The sequence below is a fragment of the Papio anubis genome, chromosome 8 (assembly GCF_008728515.1).
Source record: "Papio anubis isolate 15944 chromosome 8, Panubis1.0, whole genome shotgun sequence".
NCBI classification, from domain to species: Eukaryota; Metazoa; Chordata; class Mammalia; order Primates; family Cercopithecidae; genus Papio; species Papio anubis.
In genome coordinates this window covers 40,138,623-40,159,753 of record NC_044983.1, presented here as the reverse complement: position 1 = coordinate 40,159,753, position 21,131 = coordinate 40,138,623, and the positions used below count along the sequence as shown (strand labels likewise).

The 21,131-nt window shown below is 44.7% G+C and overlaps 1 protein-coding gene across 6 annotated transcripts in view; it reads right to left on the bottom strand.

Moving 5' to 3' along the window:
• The window catches only part of GPAT4 (glycerol-3-phosphate acyltransferase 4), a 35,034-nt gene extending 18,343 nt beyond the window's left edge, over positions 1 to 16,691 (bottom strand). For 3 of the 6 annotated variants that reach the window (XR_002523780.2, XM_003902685.4, XM_009212962.3), the window contains exons 1-2: positions 16,562 to 16,691; positions 1,030 to 2,037 (exon numbers count right to left, since the gene is read on the bottom strand). Coding sequence is in view for 4 of the 6 variants with exons in the window: in XM_003902685.4 (XP_003902734.1) it covers positions 1,030 to 1,194 (165 nt within the window). In the remaining 2 variants the exon portion in view is untranslated. Of the gene's footprint in view, positions 1 to 1,029; positions 2,038 to 3,610; positions 4,181 to 15,820; positions 15,836 to 16,561 lie in introns of those variants that run through there. The other 3 variants (XM_009212959.4, XM_031669502.1, XM_009212961.3) reach the window with 3 other exon arrangements.
• Positions 16,692 to 21,131: the final 4,440 nt, after the last annotated feature.

The following is a 21,131-nucleotide window of genomic DNA, read 5'->3' as shown; positions in this document are numbered from 1 at the left end:
GGTGGTGCAGGCCTGTAATCCCAGCACTTTTGGAGGCTGAGATGGGCAGATCACTTGAGGGGTCAGGAGTTCGAGACCAGCACGGGCAACGTGGTGAAACCCTGTCTCCACTAAAAACACAACAAAATTAGCCAGGTGTGGTGGCATGTGCCTGTAGTCCCAGCTACTCAGGAGGCTGAGGCAGGTGAATTGTTTGAACCTGGGAGGCAGAAGTTGCAGTGAGTCGTGACTGCGCCACTGCATTCTGGCCTGGGTGACAGAGTGAGACTCTGTCTCAAAAAAAAAAGAAAAAAAAAAAGATACAATATGAACAAACAATGTTGTATTATTTTTACTACTGTAAGTGCACTTCTCAAATTATACATGAATCCCTAAAGATTTGGTGACTACTAAAAACAGACATTACAATTAAATCACCAAATCTGTGCAGAGGTATTTAAGTCTTATGGGAGAGAGCAACTTCCAAAAAACATCACTTCTCACCCATTTCCTTACAATGTGACCAGTTTGGTATAATTCAACGGTCAGGTAAGTTCTGATATATGTTTAGCAATGTATCCTTCGCCTTTAAAGAAAATAAAACAATTCCAATGCCCTTTTCTGTCCATTCTTTTAGTCTGAAATGCAAGGACCTACTTAGAATAAATGACTGGAAGAGAAGAGGCTTTCCCATGCTTCTCAAGTGAGGGAATATGCCTGCAGCAGCTTTGAGCTATGGCATCAGTTATGTAAGAAGAGACAGAGACTGGCAGTGCTTTTCTTTAATTCTAAGCCCCATTCTCTTTGAAATAAACAGGCGACATGTGCAGTCATGGCATAGGTCCCTCAGCTCAGCATAAATCAAACATACAAGTACCTTTCAAAAGTACACGTTTAGTTATTCTTCTTACTCAAAAAGCCACTTCCCATTCTCCCAACTTTCTCCCTGTCTAATAAAGAGATAACAATAGGCCTGTAAGAATAACTCTTTTTGCTAAATGCACTTCTACCCTCCCCTGTGAAGCAACCTTTTGTAACAGCACAACTTACCGCAAAGATTTTTAACAAAGTTTTCATGTAGAGTTTGCGGATACCAAAGGAGACTCCAAAAATGGCTGGCACTATGATGAAAACGAGGAGGAGGGTGAAGAGGACAGTCAGGGAGATGCCCAGAAGGTTGACAATCAGGCTATCAAAAGGCAGCAACAGGAACATGGTGGAAGATCCAGGCCAGGCCAGCACCTGCCTCCCCAAGAGCAAACTGTAGCCTTCAGATGGTCCTTCCCGACAGCACCAGCCAGGGAAAGGAAGCAAGTTCCCGAAGAACAGCAAACCCCATTCCAAAGTCCACACCCCTCAACCGCCTGAATAGAAGGCCTGGGAAGAGAAGGACAGGAAAACACGGCCACAGGAGGCAGCTGCAAACGCCAGGTCTCCCCAGAACGGATGGACTCTAAAGATGAATGAAGCTTGATGGGTCTTCAGTGAAAGCATCCGAGTCCAGATGGAATTTCTGTGCAAGTGAGCAGTGAGGGCAGGGGCTCTGCTCTGCTGTCCTGATGCTGCTTCCAGAAGTTTTACATGGTTTTCCTGCCCAAGAGCATTCAACAGATAAATCTGTCCCTGTCACTGCCAGAAGTACCAAGAAGAGTTCAACTTGGTGCCAGAAAAATCCTGATAACTTCTGTGGAGGGGTAATCACTGGCACTTTACACAGAAGGCTTTTGAACTTGAATATGTGGAAATTAAATAATTGTTTTACTTAAAATTCCTTCATAAGCTGAAAACCATGTTCACTGTAGAGAGTTCATTATCTGGCCCCATCCTCCTCTGGTGAGGCTCCTGGCGCTCACAGCTTCCAGGACCCTCCTACCTGGAGAGCTACAGTCTTTGCCAGCAGGAAAGAGATGCTGGCACACAATGTCTCATAATGCAAGTGCTGAGTGTAACTCCAGACGCATCTGGCATTGGTTTCCTCTGGACACTCTTCTCCCTAAGGCTCCCTTTCTTAGCGGTGACCTGGGTTCTTGGCAAATAGCTGCTTACATGCTGCCAAAGCTGGGGGAGGGAAACAGAAACACTGTCAGTCACACAAATCAAGAGGAGAAATGTCAATATGCTGGGGACCAGGGGGACTGTTTCAGGGTAAGCCTAAAACTGTCAGTGTGGTCAATGCCCACTTTTCAAGTCATCAAGGTCAAAGAGACCAGGCAGAGCCAACAGGTGGCAGACATGAATGTGGGAGGGAAACATAGAGGTTTCAGTTTTCCACCCAAACGATACGACCTGTGGTCAAACTTTCTGAATAGAAAATACGTGTATACGAGACACATTTGAAAGATAAAAAGCATGTGCTCTGGAAAGTACATCTCCTTACTACCTGTCCCCCAGGTATTCAGAGTAGTTCTGCACAGATGCCGCCAAAGGTTGTAACCACCTTTGTGTTCTTCCCAAGACATTCTGTGCTTAAACAAGGAAATCACAATGGTTCTCCATCACCACTGGCCCCCAGGCTGGGAAACAACCACATATTATTCTTCACCTTGCTTTTTGTTTTTGTTTTTAGCTTAACACATCTCAGAAGAATGTCCCATCAATACACATAGAGTTCCCTCACTCTGCAGGTGCACAGTTTTCAACTTAAGAATGTGCCACAACTTAGTTCACCAGTCTCTTAAGGTTAAACACTGATATTTCTACTTTTTTTTTTTTTTTTGTATAAATAATGTTGTAAGGAATAACCAGGTACATGCGTGACTTAGTACACAAAATGTGCTTAGAAAATATATTTTCGGGGTAAATTCCTAGAAATGGAATTGCAGAGGAAAAGAAAATACACATTTTTAAATTTGCAAGATCTTGTCGTATTTTCCATATAGAGATGAACCTCCTCCAGCCTCTCCCCACACGGGTCACCCATTGTGAAATTCCACTATTTCAAATATCTCACAAAAGTATTCCAATTTTATATCACACATTCCAAATCCCTGAACTTGGGAGTATCCTATCAACTCTCTCTGGCAAACATTTTGGCTTCACACCAATCACCCTCAGGCTGTTCCCAACACTTAGAAGTTCAAGAAACTGAACAAATTAACAAGTACTGACTTCGCCTTAAAATCTGCTCAATGTTTTAAGGGAGGAGAGCACCCCTCATCTTGTCTTTATGCCCAATTTCTGCCTCCAAAGAAAGAAGAAGTATAAAATCTAAAAGGCAGAAATGGAATCCACAGACAGACAGCCCAGCACCATGCCCTGGGCCTGGTAGTTAAACATCAGCCCCTGACCTAACTGCTTATGTTATCTATAGATTCCAGACATTGTATGGAAAAGCATCGTGAAAATCCCTGTCCTGTTCTGTTCCCTTCTGATTACCGGTGCATGCAGCCCCCAGTCACGTACCCCCTGCTTGCTCAATCAATCAGACGCTCTCACGTGGACCCCCTTAGAGTTGTAAGCCCTCAAAAGGGACAGGAACTGCTCACTCGGGGAGCTCGGTTTTTGGAGACGTGAGTCCTCTGATGCTCCCAGCTGAATAAAGCCCTTTCCTTCTACAACTCGGTGTCTGAGAGGTTCTTATCTGCGGCTCATCCTGTTACAGTTCTAGAGAACAAGGCCGTTCCCTTGTTACCTCGTTTGTTTATCCCCAGCCCATCAATCTGTATGATTTCCATTTTACACATCAGGAAGCTGAAAGAGGTAGTTGCAGACCCAGTTCCTCTGTACGACTCCATGACATTCACACGTCTGAGGACGAAATGCTCCAGTCTATAAGGACATGCTAATCAGTGGCGCTGAGTCATGAACCCTAGTTCCTAGTTCTGATGGCCACTTCTTACGTTTCCTTCCACTTTCACATTGTCACTGCTATTGCCAACATTGACTGAGTGCTTACAACATGCCAAGCACTGCGCTAAGGAGCATTTCACATACACCACCCTCACGTAATCCTCACGATGGCTGTACGCTGGAGTCATTGGCATCCTGATCCACAGGTGAGGACGCTGAGGCTGGGAAGATTAAGGAAGTCAAGTCACCCAGGGTTGCAGAGAGTTGGAAGCAGGACAAGAGCATCCGTCTCCAGGACCCTGCTCTGTAACCCCTACTTCTTCCTATCACCCAAACTATGTGCTTTAAAATGAAGTAGCACTGGCCAGGTGCGGTGGCTCACGCCTGTAAGCCCACTTTGGGAGGCTGAGGCAGGCGGATCACCTGAGGTTGGGAGTTCGAGACCTGCCTGGCCAACATGGCGAAACCCCATTGCTACTAAAAATACAAAAATTAGCTGAGCATCATGGAGCATGCCTGTAATCTCAACTACTCAGGAGGCAGGAGAATTGCTTGGACCAGGGAGGCAGAGGTTGCAGCGAGCCGAAATCGCCGCCACTGCACTCCAGCCTGGGAGACAGAACAGGACTCTGTCTCAAAAAAAAAAAAAAAGAAAAGAAAAAAAGAAGTAGTACTTCCTTCAAGCCAGACTGCTCTACAGAACTTCTTGTGATTAGACAAAACCATCAGGATCTGGACTCCAGTATTAGAATTTGGTCGTGTTCTCAGAATACAGACATGCTCTTGTATTTTCATAAACACTCATACACGCCAGTTTTCTAACCGTGTTCTAGAGGCAGTTCAGGCACCTGAGCTACCCAAGTCCTCAGGCCTATCCAGGACAACATCTCCTTTCCTCCTTCATTGCTGTCTCCCCACTCCCCGTGGACAGGACTGCCATGGGAAAGAGGCAGCAAGGGTCTCTGTCCTACTGGTCAGGGTTACCCTGAGTTCCACAGACCCAAGGTGACTGACACCAGGGTCACTTTGACCCCCATGCCAGAGTGTAGATCACTCCTCTAAGGATCACAACTGAAAATTCCCAAGGTTATTCTGGGTTCATGTCCCCAAACCAGTAAACACGTGTAGCAATAAACCAATTTCTTCACCTAGTTCAGGGGTTGGCCAATTATAGCCCACATCTGGCTACAGTCTTTTTCACAAAGGCTCATGAGTTTTTACATTCTTAGACTTTAAACAGATGCAAAAAACAAAGATGATTTGACAAAGACCATGGCCTACAGACCCTAAAATACTCACTATCTGCCCCTTATAGGAAGAGTTTGCACTCATGACCTTGCTGGTCTTTCCTCCACTCAGAGGCCCCCTGCTGGCTCTCCCAGTCCCATCCCATCCCACCCCATCCCACCCCGCCACACCCTACCCCGAGTTCCTTTTGCTGAATGCCAGCCTCCAGGACAGAGAACACCAAACTGGCCAAACAAGTTATTAGGCCAACACTAAACAATACTCACACAAATTCTTAGAAGTAGAGGAAAGAGCAAGCCAACTGAGTTTATCGAATCGGTAGTGTTTGGAAACTGAAAACTCATTAAAGCCAGAGGGAACTAGTAGCTGAAGGTCCCCTTAATACAGACTTTGATGTGTGGAAATATCAAAACTGTTCACATCAGAACTAAATCCAACCACAATTTCTAGATAACCGTTCATTTACGAGAGGCTATGACTTTGCCTCAAGTAAATATAAGCATGACCTCTTAAGAATGTGAGCTGGGGAAGCCATTCATTCACAGGAATATTCACTTATTCTCTCAACATCCACAGCTGGGTTCCAACCAAACTCACCCAGAATCATCAGGGCCAACGTTCCCCAACAGGCCAAACATTCCAGAGAATCAGCTAGTTCTGAGCCTTTCAGGAAGGAAGCTGCCTCCATTCCAGGAAGGCAACAGAGCCCATCACTAAGCTAACCTAACTCTTCAACCCATGGAATGGCAAATCCGGGCCTTTAGGCCCCCTAACGGCCTCAGTTCTTGGAGTGACTAGTTCATTCATTCAACAAATACTCACTGGGCACACAGTGTGTGCCAGACAGTACACCATGTGTTAGTTGTTGTTCAGTGGTGAAAAGATATGCTCATCCAGAAACAAGCACACAAAAAGTCGTAATTTCAAACTATGATGACTGTAGACAAGGAAAATAGACTCCTGGAAAAGAAAAGAAAGCAAAGGAAAAGAAGAGAAAAGAGAGAAGAAAGAAAAGGAAAGGGAAAAGGAAAAGGAAAAGAAAAAAAAAGAGAACAAAACAGAACAGAACTTAATTTAAATCAAGGCATCTACACCAATTCCGTCCCAATCATTGGACTGGGACTATTATCACTCCTAACTGCAGAATCAAATACTTTTCAGTCGGCTCTCTGTGACATATCCCAACTCAGGGACTATAACTGCCAGAATATGTGCAGACAGAGGCCCAGTGCCAACCCAAAAGGTAAAAGAAAGGCCACTTTATTAATACACGCTTAGATCACACAAGAATGCACATATTTTTAGAGCACACCAAGCACAATGCCAGTCACATGTTAGATCTCAATGAATGGTACATATTATCATTTCATTAGAATCAGAAGAAACTTAGTCGTCAGCGCTAGGTACCAAACTTCAAGAAGGCTTAGAGAGGAAGGCATTATAATGTATGACACAAAATACACAGGCCAAACAACACAACTTGCCTAGCAAGCAGTAAGTGTTCAGTAAAAAGGTTAGCCGTAAAACAGAGAAATTCAAACTGAAAGTACAGTGAGATGGTAAAGAAATTCTGATAAACCACTGTACTGGTGAGAATGAAAAAATATCCTCAAATACTGCTGGTTGGAGTGTAAAATGGGTTTAACCTCTACAAAGAACAATTTAGCGACTGCCATCAAAATTTTAAATGTACATAACCTTAGATCCAGCAATTCCACTTCTAGAAATTTATCCTAAGGATAAATCAGACCAGTGGTTCCCAACCAAGGATGATTTCTTTTTACCCCCTTGGGGAGCATCTGGCAACATGTGCAGGGATTTCTGGCTGCCATGACTTGGGATGGGAGTGCTACTACTGGCATCTAGTGCAGTGCACAGGGCAGAGATGATGCTGCACATCTTACAAAGCACAGGACAGCTCCCACACAATGAGGAACTGTTCAGCCCCAAACGCCAGTAGTGCAGAAGTGTATAAATCCTGTATTTTAAAGCATGAGCAAAGTGATAATATGTGCTGGGTTACTGACTGCAGCATAGTCTGTAATATCAAAACAAACATCAGTGTCTCCCAATAGAGGATATAATGGAATACTATTCATCTGAGCCCCTGTCACTAGGAAGGAGAAGGGGAATTTGAAGGTATTTCCCAAGAAGTAATGACATTACACTAATGGGGTTTTCAACTACCACTTTTGCCTAAAGGTGTTTATATGCCTCTAAAATGGCTGGAGCATGCTTTCTCATTCAGAAAGTGCACACGGCCTGACAGGGAGGCAAACACTGCCACAGTCAGTGTCTGCAGAGCATACTGGGGGCAAACGAGACTCTTCAGAAAACAGGAACACAAATGCTTGAGGCTTCAAGATGGCACTCTGTGTAAACGCATTAGTAAAAACATGAGACTCTCACAGTAATTCTGAATCAGGACAGCTGGTATCCATGCACAGATGGCAGGGGCATGAGCCACGTGGGCCCTCAGAGACCCAGACAGAGCCATCCCCTGGCCACTAAAGGCTGCACTGGTTCTCTACCCAGGATGCTCATTTGCATCACTGGGCCTCAGCCCAGATGAAATATATTAGAATATCTGCAGGTACAATCTGGATTTGTTCTTACGACACTTGAGCGATTCTAATGTGTAGTCAGTTGAGACTACCGGGTTAAGGGTTCTTACCAGTTAACTGAGAAAGGACAACTGAAACTGAGAAGACAACCATCTCTGAGCACAAATTACCCACAAGTAAAAGGCATCTAGTTCTCTAAAAAAAGGAGGGGGATCACATTCATAAGAGAGGTGGTGAGGATCTAGAATGACAACCCAGGACATGAAACCCAGTGGAAGCCCTTCAGTACTGGAGAGCACTCAGAAGGTCAGATCGGACTGGCTGTCACCTAGAAAAAGTGGATTTGCTTGGGACACCTGATGCAAGGGAATTGGTTTTACAGTTGGCAGGTATGGGATGCAAATTCTAGCTCAATACTAAGAATCCAACCCTGATGCTTTTATGGTTGGAATGTAAGCTAGTGCAGCTTGGAGAATGGTTAAACAAAGTTACCATGTACCTCGCAATTCCACTCCTACGTATATACCCAAGAGAAAGACAAACTGTCTACACCAAAAAAATTGCACATGAATGCTTACAATGGCATTAATCAGAACAGCCAAAAGACAGAAACAACCAAAATGTCCATCAGCTGATGACTGGATAAACAAAATGTGGTGCATCCATACAATGGAATCTTTGGCCATAAAAATGAAGAAATGATACATGCTATAACATGGATGAATCTTCAAAACATCATATTAAGTGAATAAAACTCATCAAAAAGACCACATATTGATTCCACTTATACAAACAGGCAAATCTACACAGAAAGAGATTATTGGTTACTTTAGAGCTGGCGAGAGTGGGGAGATACGAGAGTGACAGCTAAAAGGTCTCTGAGGTGATGAAAACGTTCTAAAACTATGTTGATGACTGTACACACCTGTGAACATTATAAACCCCAATGAACTGGATACTTTCATTGGGTGAACTGTAAGTCAATAAAGCTATTTTTAAAAGAATCTAAGATTGAGTTGTTCAAAAAGAATAGGCTGTATAGGGAGACCTTCACCTACATCCGCATTCTGCCGAGTGGCAGATAAGTTATGGTGGCTACACTGGATGTCTTTTAAAATTCCTTCCTGAAACAAGTTTTTTGTCCTTACGTCTTTATTTAAAATTGCATAATGTGAGGGAAGCAGTAAAGCATGATGGCCAAACATACAGGGAATCAGACAAGCTACATTCAAAACCAGGCTCCCAGGCCGGGCAAGGTAGCTCAAGCCTGTAATCCCAGCACTTTGGGAGGCTGAGACGGGCGGATCACGAGGTCAGGAGATCGAGACCATCCTGGCTAACACCGTGAAACCCCGTCTCTACTAAAAAATACAAAAAAAAAACTAGCCAGGTGAGGTGGCGGGCGCCTGTAGTCCCAGCTACTCGGGAGGCTGAGGCAGGAGAATGGCACAAACCCGGGAGGCGGAGCTTGCAGTGAGCTGAGATCCGGCCACTGCACTCCAGCCTGGGCAACAGAGCGAGACTCCGTCTCAAAAAAAAAAAAAAAAAAAAACCCCAGCCTCCCCTACCTTCTGACTGTCTGACCTCAAAAAAGTCACATTCCATGCTTCAGATTTCTCATCCGTAATATGGGAATAATACATATCCTGTGGTATTGTTGTGAAGATTGAACGTGATGCCTATCAAGCTATCAGTGTAGTGCTTGGCACAAAATCATCTATAAATAGAAGCTTCTACTACTAATCATCACTATAAAGCTGGAGGCAATAATAAAAAAATGATGACAAAACCACAACTTTATTAGTTAATCTTTCAGATTTCTAGTCCAACCTCTTCATTTTATGGCTCAAATAACTGAGCCTTGGAAGGGTTCGATGACAGGGACAAGTTACAAAACTGGCTGGTAACAGAGGCAGGACTAATGCCCATCTGATACCCAGTCGAGTGCGCTTCCTACTCCCCAGGCCGACTCCTCACTTGCTTTGGGGTGGGTTACAATTCAGAGAAAAGCATCCATTTCTCCTAGTTTACTTACTGTCAGAACATAGGCCCATCAAATGCCCCATCTGTGATGTAAACAAACATGCACACACAGGCACGAGGAAATGTATGCTAGGCTGAATTTAATGTCGAGTGTATCAGGACTAGTAGAGTGTTAAGAAATTTGCTTGAATAGGATTCTGCTGCTTAGTGGGGAAAGTGCATAATGTTTCCAAAGAGGGTAGCTCTCAGAGGGACTCGGTTGACATGAACCTGAAGTGCTGAAAACCCAGAACACACACAGTTGGCATCAATCCTGGATAAAAAAAATCACTCAAGACAAAGCCAGGATCCAACCAGCCAAAGGATGATTCAACTCACAGGGAAGATAGAACATGGTCAGGTTCAGGGCCTTGGTCTTATCTAAGATCATTATGCCCTCCAGAACTTTCTTGAGTTAGAACTGGCACTGGTACCAAGTTCACCCCAATGTAACGGAACCATCTATTGAAGCTGGCAAAACAAAAAATAGAAAACAAAACAAAAAAGACAGAGTATATTTTAATGAGGACAATTTGATTTGCTGGAGGTTTAAGACCCAAGACAATTCATTATTCGACCTGAACACTGCTCTGATGGCTCCATTTCAATACCAGTTCTTGACATCTGAGTACTGTATATGTAATTAGAAGCAACTTCCTGGCCTTTTTCTTGTTTAAAAAATCTTTTTATCCAGTTTATTTCACTCAGCATAATTATATTGAGAACCATCCACGTTGCTGCATGTGTCAACAGTTTCTTTCTCTTGATTGCTGAGCTGTATTGCAGTATATGGATATACCACAGTTTCTTCATCCATTCCCCTACTGATGGACATTAAGATTGTTCCAGTTTGGGGCTATTACAAATAAAGGTGCTATCTACAAGTCTTTGTATGGACATATACTTCATTTCTCTTGGGTAAATACCTAGGAGTGGAATGACAAATTCCAAAATGAGTTGTACCATTTTGTATTCCCACTAACAGCGTAGGAAGTCCCACTTGTTCCACATCTTCACCAATACTTGATATGGTCAGTCTTTTAAATTTAGACATATCACTGGCCAGGCGCAGTGGCTCGCACCTGTAATCCCAGCACTCTGGGAGGCTGAGGTGGGCAGATCACTTGAGGCCAGTTCAACACCAGCCTGGCCAACAAGGAGAGACCCCATTTCTACTAAAAAACCAAAAATTAGGCAGGCATGGTGGCTTACTCCTGTAATCCCAGCTATTTGGGAGGCTTACGTGGGAGGATCACCTGAGCCCAGGAGGCTGAGGCCGCAGTGAGCCCTGATAGTGCCACTGCACTCCAGCCTGAGCAACAGAGCAACACTCTTGTCTTAAAAAATGAAAGCTTTTCATCACAAATGCACAAATTTGTGACATCAGACTTTTTTGTTCATCTCTCTGCAAATTCAAAATACTTCTAATTGTGCAAAGAAAAAAATCACTAAAACAGGAAAGAAAAAAACAATGACGACAACCACAAACTCTAACCTCAGACCTGAACATTACTAAGCAAAATAAAATGTTCCTTCATGTTCCACTGACAGTGATTCTCTGCAGTCCAACAGAGCAGCCACTAACCATGTGTGACCTTGGAGTACTTGAAATGTGCTGTGAATGTAAAATACACACTGGAGTTCCATGACTTCGTATGAAAAAACGCATGTAAAATATCCCATTAATAGTTTTTATATTGATTATGGATTAAAGTAATATTTTGGATAAACTAAGTTAAATAAAATACATTGTTAAAATTATTTTCACCTGTTTCTTTTTACTTTATAATTTTTTTTTGTAAAATTTAAATTGACTTTCATTTGTAGGAGCTAAAAATGAGGTCATGGAGGTAGACAGTAGAATATAATAGATACCAGAGGCTGGGAAGGGTGGACGTTGAGAGCTTGGTTAATGGACAGGAAAAAAAAACTTAGATGGAACAAATGAGTTCCAGTATTCAAGAGCAAAGTAGGATGACTATAGTTAACAATTTCTTCTACATATATACATATATATTTTTTTATTTTTATTTTTTATTTTTGAGACAGTCTCATTCTGTAGCCCGTGCCGGAGTGCAGTGGCGCGATCTCTGCTCACTGCATCCTCTGCCTCCTGGGTTCAAGCAATTCTCATGCCTCAGCCTCCCTCATATCTGGGATTACAGGCACAGGCCACCACACCCAGCTAGTTTTGTGCTTTTAGTAGAGAAGGGGTTTCATCATGTTGGCCAGGATGATTTCAAACTCCTGACCGCAAGTGATCCATCCACTTCGGCTTCCCAAAGTGCTGGGGTTACAGGTATGAGCCACCACGTTGGGCCAGTTTCTTGTGTATTTTAATTTCAAATGTTAAGTAGAAGATTTGAAATGTTCCCAACACAAAGAGATGATGTATGTTTCAGGTGCTGGATATCCTAAATCCTCTGATTTTATCATTACACGTTCTATCCACGTGGGCAAATATTACTGTACACTATAAATATGTAAAATTACTGTTCCTCAATTTTTAAAAAATTGATACATACATTTACATATTTATAGGGCACAATGTGATGTTTTGAGATACACACACACACACACTCTCTCTCCTTGTGGAACGATTAAATCAACCTAATCTATTTCCTTGTGCTTTTTAAAAAAGCATCACTATAAAATTTTAAATTGTATATATAGCATATATAATATTTCTATGGGACAGCACTGATCAAAAATTTTTAAAGGAGACTCTGAAAATAATATACCTTCAGCCGGGCGCAGTGGCTCACGCCTGTAATCCCAGCACTTTGGGAGGCTGAGGCAGGCAGATCGCGAGGTCAGGAGATCAAGACCATCCTGGCTAACATGGTGAAACCCCGTCTCTACTAAAAATACACAAAAAAATTAGCTGGGTGTCATGGCAGGCGCCTGTAGTCCCAGCTACTTGTTAGGTTGAGGCAGGAGAATGGTGTGAACCCGGGAGGCGGAGCCTGCTGTGAGCTGAGATCCCACCACAGCACTCCAGCCTGGGTGACAGACCAAGACTGCCATCTCAAATAATAATAATAACAACAACAACAACATATCTTCAACTGGCAAAGAAAGAAAGACATGTGTGCGTGTGTGTGTATATATATATACACACATATATATATAATTTCCCACCCTATTTCTCCGAGAAGAAAATGGTACAGCAGAGAGGGCTTAGATCTGGAACCAGGACTACTCTTAGGTTCCAGGCACAATTCTTACTGTCTGGTCTATGTGTCCTTGAATAAATCATTCAGCTTCAGCCGCATGCAGTGTCTCACGCCTGTAATCCCAACACTTTGGGAGGCTGAGGCAGGTGAGTCACCTGAGGTCAGGAGTTTGAGACCAGACTGGCCAACATGGTGAAACCCCGTCTCTACTAAAAATACAAAAATTAACTGGGCGTGGTGGCACACGCCTGTAATCCCAGCTACTCGGGAGGCTGAGGTAGGAAAATCATCTGAGCTCAGGAGGTGGAGGGTTGCACAGAGCCGAGATCTCACCACCGCACTTCAGGCTGGGCGACAGAGGGAGATTCAGCCTCAAAAAAAATTAAAAAAAAAAAAAAAAATCACTGAACTTCCCTTAAGTTTCCTGACCTTTTTTTTTTTTTTTAAAATTCAGAAAAGTCAACAAAGGCCAGGTGTGGTGGCTCATGTCTGTAATCCCAATCGTTTGGGCAGCTGAGGCGGGAGGACTGTTTGAGCCAGGGAGGTTGAGGGTGCAGTGATCCTTGATCATGCCACTACACTCCAGCCTGGGCCACAGATCAAGACCATCTCCGTAAAATAAATAGGTAAAAGTCAAGCGCAAACGTATTATACTCCTGTTTTACAAAGTATTTTTCCATTACGGCAGATCTTCAGCTTACAAATTAACTGGAGGTGGGATCCAAACATACTAAGATTATACAAGGCAAAATGAAGAGAGCCCTAGATGAGCCTCTGTGTTTGTGTGGCATGCGCACGTGTCTGCATGTGTTTTAAAGGTGAAAGAGTACACTGAAGGACTCAGGGTAAACTCTAAGCACTTAGAAGGCTCCTTCTAACTCTAAAATTCTATTCTCTTAAAAAGCCTTAATCATACTGTACGCTACTACATGGTTTAGTGATACACGGAACAGATGATATTCCATCAAGTTTTCCCGGTAAACACAATGACACATTAGGAAGTAAATGACATGCCGTAATGAGGTTCTACTTTACCCGAACAAAAAATTCTGCGGTACAGTTCAAGTTTAACCAGGGCAAAATAACCTTCAGATAGCTCAGAGTTTTGTTTTGTTTTTAATACAAGCTAACTTTTGGTGACAAGCACACACAAGAAAAGTGGATTTTTATTTAGCAGAAAACACTTAGCAAGTTAGGCTAGCCTCCGAAGAGACTAGCCACAGCACTCCTCACACCAAACACAAAATAGACACAACAGTCTCCTCCTCCTCGTCCCTCCTCTATCTTTAGGGGTAATGATATACCATGACACTCAAATGCTGTTATTGCAGTGGTACTTCCATAAACTGGACAAACATGACAACTATTGTATTTAGGTCACAAACTCACAAAAGAAAAATCCATTCTGAAAGTAAGTTGACAACTATATCATCATATAAATAACCTAAACTTCCATGAAAACTCAAAGATCCCTAACATGAGGAATTGCTTGTTTCCAGTATTCCTTGTAGAGGTAGAATATCCCCATTTTAAGGGTAGGAAAATTGAGGAACAAGTACTGAATTCACAAGTCTTCGCTGAGATAAGGAAACGTAATAGCATAAATTTTGCTAGGAAATGCATATTATGGTTTTGTAAGAAAGTCTAACCCACGGTCCAAGAAGCCCAGATTTTTATCTGTTAATGGCATGAAAGGCTTTCTGAGAGGATTCTATTGTTCTCTCAGAAAAAGAAGAGTAACAGTCCCAAGTCATTCTGGTTTCCCTTAGTAACTCTTTCTTAAATAGTTGTGAATGTTATCTACATAGTTTATAGCTTGTTCTTATTCTCAAACTGGTATACCAGTTCTAAGGTCAGAATTTTATCATGCTCCCTAAAAACTACTATCAAAACTTCTCATCTGTCCCAAGTTGATTTTTAAGAAATAATTTAAGGCATTTCTTAAAATTCTGGAATTTGGTGGAAAAGCTCATGTTTGCCTATCCAAACCCTCCATGAATGTAAGCGTCTTCATCCACAGCCCTCCTACCCATTTCTCTTTCCTGAAGGCAACCTAAAGGCAAGCAGTATGGGTCAGTGGAACCGCAGCCTGGAGGCAGAGGCGGGATTTCCAGCCTCTGGACCTCCAAGGGCTCAGAAAAAATAAAAACATTGGACAGGACATTCCAAATGCTCTCATCCAGATCTGAAATACTTTTTTTCTTTTTTTGAGACGAGTCTCGTTCTGTCGCCCAGGCTGGAGTGCAGCGGCCCAATTTCGGCTCACTGCAACCTCTGCCTCCCAAGTTCAAGCGATTCTCCTGCCTCAGCCTCCCAACTAGCTGGGATTACAGGCACTCGCCACCACGCCAGGCTATTTTTTGTATTTTTAGTATAGGCGGGGTTTCACCATGTTGGCCAGGCTGGTCTTGAACTCCTGACCTTAGGGTGATCCGCCCGCCTCAGCCTCCCAAAGTGCTGGGATTACCGGCGTGAGCCACCGCGCCCGGCCACACTTTCTTTTAACCTGTTCGATCATGTTAAGACACCTTTTGCTGTGCTCTTTCTTCAACTCTATTGTGTGTTTCTTAAGACCTCATAAGAGTGGCCTGTGTTCCAAAACAAAAAGTACATTACGACTTCGTAGGGTGGTTTTCATTATGGAACTGAAGCTACTTTTGACAGACTCACCTTGCATCAAGTTCTCCCTGAGACAACGGGAGGGGAAATGTGTGGGGTGTGGATGGAACAGGAATAGCCACAGTTAAGTGGCTGAGGAGGCCAGACCAAGTACAAAGTACATGCTGGTTCCCTATTCCATCTATTTTCCTGTGTCTGAAATTCTCCAAAATACAAAGTTTAAAAAAAAAAAAAAAAAAAAAAGCACATCTCTTTCAAAGAGAAAGAAGTATACTCGATTGGCATTATTACAGGATTTTGTCTGCAGACTTTGGTATGGTATAACTGCTCTTCACACCATTTCCCTTGGATTGAAATAGAATCTACAAGACATGAAACTAATCAGAACTCCTCAAAGCTCAGCCAAAATTAAGGAAAACGGACCAGAACCAAAATTCCTCAAATAACCTCAAGGTTATCAATGAGAAGATTCATGGTGATACTTGGCAGAGGATGGAACTCATTTCCATTGTGCTACACCGTATGTCTCCTATAAGCTATTTTCCGCACTTCTGAAGAGCTAAACTTCAGCCTTCTGTGACATGGAAAGCGAGGAAATAAACAAGCCCCAGTGAGAGGAGGATGCCTCGGAGGGCGCTGAAATAAAAAAGGAAAGACAAGGGATTTCGGGAGTTAAGAAATCCTAAAGAAAGAAAAATGGGAGCATGCATTTGGAGAAAGAGAGGGGAAAGACAAGCATCTCAGGGCAACCAGAGAACACAGGAAGGGGAATGACAGGGGAAGGCGCTTCCTGGCGCTCCAACGCCCTGCAGCCCTCGCCACCCACATCCCCGGACTCCCGGGGCGGGAGGGCTGCGGACACCTGGGACTCGGGGGAGGCGCGGGGCTCCGAGGAAACGGGCTCGGAGGGCAGGGGAGCGGAGAGGCGGGCAACCGGGGCTCGGGGCGGGCGCGGACCGTTCCATCGGGGACGGGGGGCACCCGCTCCACCCGCCGGGGATCCCCGGGGCGCGGCGATGGTGCCTCCTGACGCCGGCGCGGCGTCGCCGGGGCGTCCCAGACCGCAGGCCCCGCGCGGCCGCCCGAGCCTGGCCTCCTCGTCCCGCTCTCGGCTCCCCGGAGGCCGGGGACTTTGAAGGAAGGGGCCAGCTCTTTCCTACTTACCGACCGCGAAGCTCAGCAGCTCCAAATCCCGCCGCGACCGCTCCCTCCCGCCCTTGCCAACGCCGCGGGCCCAAGCTGCGTCAGGACGTGCGCGCGCCCGCCTTTGTCTACGCCGCCCAACGTGACCTTGCGCCCACCGCCCCGCGCGCTCCCGCCGGGCGCGCGCGGGCCGGCAGGGCGGGGGCCTAGGAAGAGGCGGGTGCCGCGTGGCCGGGCCCGCGGGGTGGGCGCGCCCGGGAAGCGAGGAGTCGCCCCCTGGCGGACGAGGGGCCATTGCCCGGGGCGGGGCGGGAGCGGGAGAGGCCGGGCCCTGGCGGCCCCTCCGCTGGCGCGTCCCTGTCAGATAAGCGGAGCGCTTCCCTGCGTCAGGACCCGATACTGGCTCCCTACCCGGAGGTTCGCACGTGCGTTCCGGAGAGGGTGAAATCAACCCTGCACCGCGGGAAGAGGCTAGAGTCACGAAATCACATTGTCTTCTTGGGGCTACTGTCCGTGTGCAGCGACATTCTGCCCGTAGAGGACTCAGCTCAGGGCCTGGTACGCTCAAGATCTGTTAGCTGCCAGCACCATCACCCCCATCATCACCACGACCACCGTCATCACCAGCAGCATCCCTTAATCTTGTCTGCCTTGCTTCTCAAGCAAGGTGCTCCAGGAGTGGGTGTGGGCCACCTTTGCCCTCCCTCGCAGATGCAACTTGCCAACTTCCACCTCCACTTGGACCTGCTGTCTCTACTCAAGTCTAGCTGGTGCCTGCTGGAGTTTCTTACCATATCTTCTGACTTCACACGCCTAACCCAAGCTTATTATCTCCCCTAATATTGGACCTCTTTAAAATATATATTACCTTTCTCTTTCCTGTTCTGAAAAGACAGTTTGCCTTTAGTGCCAAGCCGTCTCCGCCGGTTTACGCTGTACACTGCTGTCAGATTGTCATTCCATGCTAAATGCATAATCTGATAATGAAATCTTTAGGGTAAAGTTCACATTCTTAGACCTCAAAATCTCTGTAAAAATAATGGGCAGGGTATGGTAGTTCATGCCGGTAATCCCAGCGTTTTGGGAGGCCAAGGCAGGAGGATCTCTTGAGGCCAGGAGTTTGAGACTAGCCGGGGCGACATAACGAGACCCCCACTTCTACAAAAATTTTTAAAATTAAAAAAAAGAGTGGGGGGAGCGGGGCGCAGGTAGCTCACGCCTGTGATCCCAGCACTTTGAGAGGCAGAGGCGGGCAGATCACTTGAAGCCAGGAGTTTGAGACCAGCCTGGCCAACATGGTGAAACCCTGTCTCTACTAAAAATACAAAACTTAGCCGGGGCTGGTGGCTCGCACCTGTAATCCCGGCTACTACGGAGGCTGAGACAGGAGAATTGCATGAACCCAGGAGACGATGTTGCAGTGAACTGAGATTGTGGCACTGTACTCTAGCCTGGGTGACAGAGCGAGACCCTATCTCAAGTTTTCAAGATGAAAGAGAGAAGATCCGTAAGAGAAGAAACTACCGGGCGCCGTGGCTCACGCCTGTAATCCCAGCACTTAGGGAGGCGGAGGCGGGCGGATCACGAGGTCAGGCATTCGAGATCAGCCTGACCAACTTGGTGAAACCCCGTCTTTACTAAAAATACAAAAATTAGCCGGGCGTGGTGGTGCACACCTGTAATCCCAGCTACTGGGGAGGCTGATGCAGGAGAATCGCTTGAACCTGGGAGGCGGAAGTAGCAGTGAGCTGAGATCGCACCACTGCACTCCAACCTGGGCGACAGAGGGAAAATCCATCTCAAAAAAAAAAAAAAAAAGAGAAACCAGACATCATACATTTTTGTGTTCTCCACAGTGCTAGGAATAGGGATTTAAAGTGGCCACTAGGATCTCAGCTGCTCTTTGGAGTCTTATGCCTGGTCTCGTTTTCTGCCCCCAGAACCAGTCTTGGAAGTAGCCCACTCATCTGCTCTACTCTGTTTGTGTTCTCATGATATTTTGTCACAATTCTCACATCTACTAGTTCTTTGTACACAATATTGAAATCTTCAAATATTTCACACGTATTAGAAGCTCAAGAGAAAATGGTGTTGATTCTTTGCCCAAGCAAATAGTAGGCTCAATTGTTGGGTATTGACACTGATACACACACACCTTGTGAGTGTGCACATTCACTGGCACATTCTCTAAACTTCTCAAGTGCAGGAAGGCAATCAGACTTCCCTCTGAGCGGGAAGCCAACATGAACTGGGTAAATATAGTTCCTGTAGGCACCAAAACTTTTATCACATTCGTTTCTAGGTACAAGGAATATAAATGGGGCAGATGAAACAAGCAAGTCATGCTTGAAATGCTTGACACAAAGCAGACCTAGCTTTAGAGAAGGCCTCCTGCCCATAGCATGACCAAGCTTATAGCCAACACTGAACTTCTTGTCGCTGTGAATATGGGCTGTCCTTAGGTTATTGTTGGCAGTATTTTCACATTCTAGAATGAAAAAACTCATACTACAGAAACTATAGGAGTAATTTTTAAAACCTGATGAAAGGTAGTCCTTTAGAAGAAAGAGATCACAAGATTTAGATCCTACCCCATACTAACTTTGAATTCATTCATAGTATGAGGGCATTTCCCCAAAATGCGTGTTTGCTCTGTACATGGTGCACAGTGCTGTGAGCCTAGGAAGGACTCCTTTTCCCAGGAGAATACCATGCCTGTGCTGTACAACTTATCTTTCTTCCAAAGTCAACCTTAACCTCTACGAAGACTTTGCCATTCATTAAGAGGTGAATCTATAACTGTTGACTGCACAATCAGCAACATCAATGCTCATTTCCAAGCACCAAAAGAAAAAGCCAAAGAAAGCAAAAGAAATATTATTTTTAAAAAATGTTTTAAATTACGGTAAAATCAGTAGAACCTAAAATTTATTATACCATCTTAATCAGTTCTTTTTTTTTTTTTTTTTTTTGACAGAGTTTCACTCTGTCGCCCAGACTGGAGTACAGTGGCGCAATCTCGGCTCACTGCAACCTCTGCCTCCTGGTTCAAGCGATTCTTCTGCCTCAGCCTCCCGAGTAGCTAGGACTACAGGTGCGCGCCACCACACCCAGATAATTTTTGTAATTTTAGTGGAGATGGGGTTTCACCATATTGGGCAGGCTGCTCTCAAACTCCTGACCTTACGTGATCCACCCACCTTGGCCTCCCAAAGTGCCGGGATTACAGACATGAGCTACTGGGCCTGGCCCATCTTAATCATTTCTAAGTGTACAGTGCAGTGGTGTTAAATATATTCGCATTATTGTGAATCTTCAGAAATTTTTCATCAAGGCTGGGGGTAGTATCTAATGCCTGTAATTCTGGTTATTTGGGAAGCTGAGGCAAGTGGATTGCTCGAGCCCAGGAGTTCAAGACCAAGCCTGGGAAACATGGGGGAACCCAATCTCTACAAAAATGAAAGAAAGAAAGAAATTTTTCGTCTTAAAAAATTGACATTGTATACCCACACACACAAAAAAATCATTTCTCTTCTCTCTAACCCCAATAAAAACCATTCTACCACTCTACGTTCTTCTAATGGGAGTTCGAGTACTATACCTCATATAAATAGTCAGAATTTGCCTTTTTGTGGCTGGCTTATCTCACTTAGCACGGTGTCCTCCAGATTCATCCATGTTGTAGCATGTGTCAGAGTTTCCTTTTTTTTAGGGCTAATATTCCATTGTATGTATGTACGTATTTATTTTGAGACGGAGTTTTTGCTCTTGTTTCCCAGGCTGGAGTGCAATGGCATGATCTTGGCTCACTGCAACCTCCGTCTCCCAGGTTCAAGAGACTCTCCTGTCTCAGCCTCCAAAATAGCTGGGATTACAGGTGTGCGCTACCATGCCTGGCTAATTTTTTGTTGCTGTTGTTTTATTTTTAGTAGAGATGGGGTTTCACCATGTTGATCAGGCTGGTCTTGATCTCCTGACCTCAAGTTATCCACCCACTTCAGCCTCCTAAAGTGCTGGGATTATAGGCATGAGCCACTGCGCCTGGCCCCATTGTATTTGTATACCACATTTTCTTTATCTGTTTGTTGATGGACATTTGGGATTGATCTTGCTTTCAATTATTTTGTGTATCTACCCTGAAGCGGGATTGCCCAATTGCACGGTAATTCTACTTTCAGTTTTTTAAAGTCTGGAGTTGGGAGGAGAGCTCTAGCTAGTGATATAAATTTGAGAGTCAAGCTGGGTGTGGGGGCTTATGCCTGTAATTCCAACACTTTGGGAAGCTGAGGCAGGCAGATCGCTCAAACCCAGGAGTTCCAGACCAGCCTGAGCAATATGGTGAAACCCTCTCTCTCTTAAAAAAAAAAAAAAAAAAATTTTGCCAGCCATGGTGGCAGGAGCCTGTAGTCTCAGCTACTTTGGAGTCTGAGATAAGAGGATCACTTGAGTCCAGGAGGTCGAGGCTGCAGTGAGCTGAGATTGCTTCACTGCACTCCAGCCCGGGCTACTGGAGTCAAACCATGTCTCAAAAAAATAAAATAAAATAAAATAAAAAATAAAAATAAATAAATTTGAGAGTTATCAGAATATG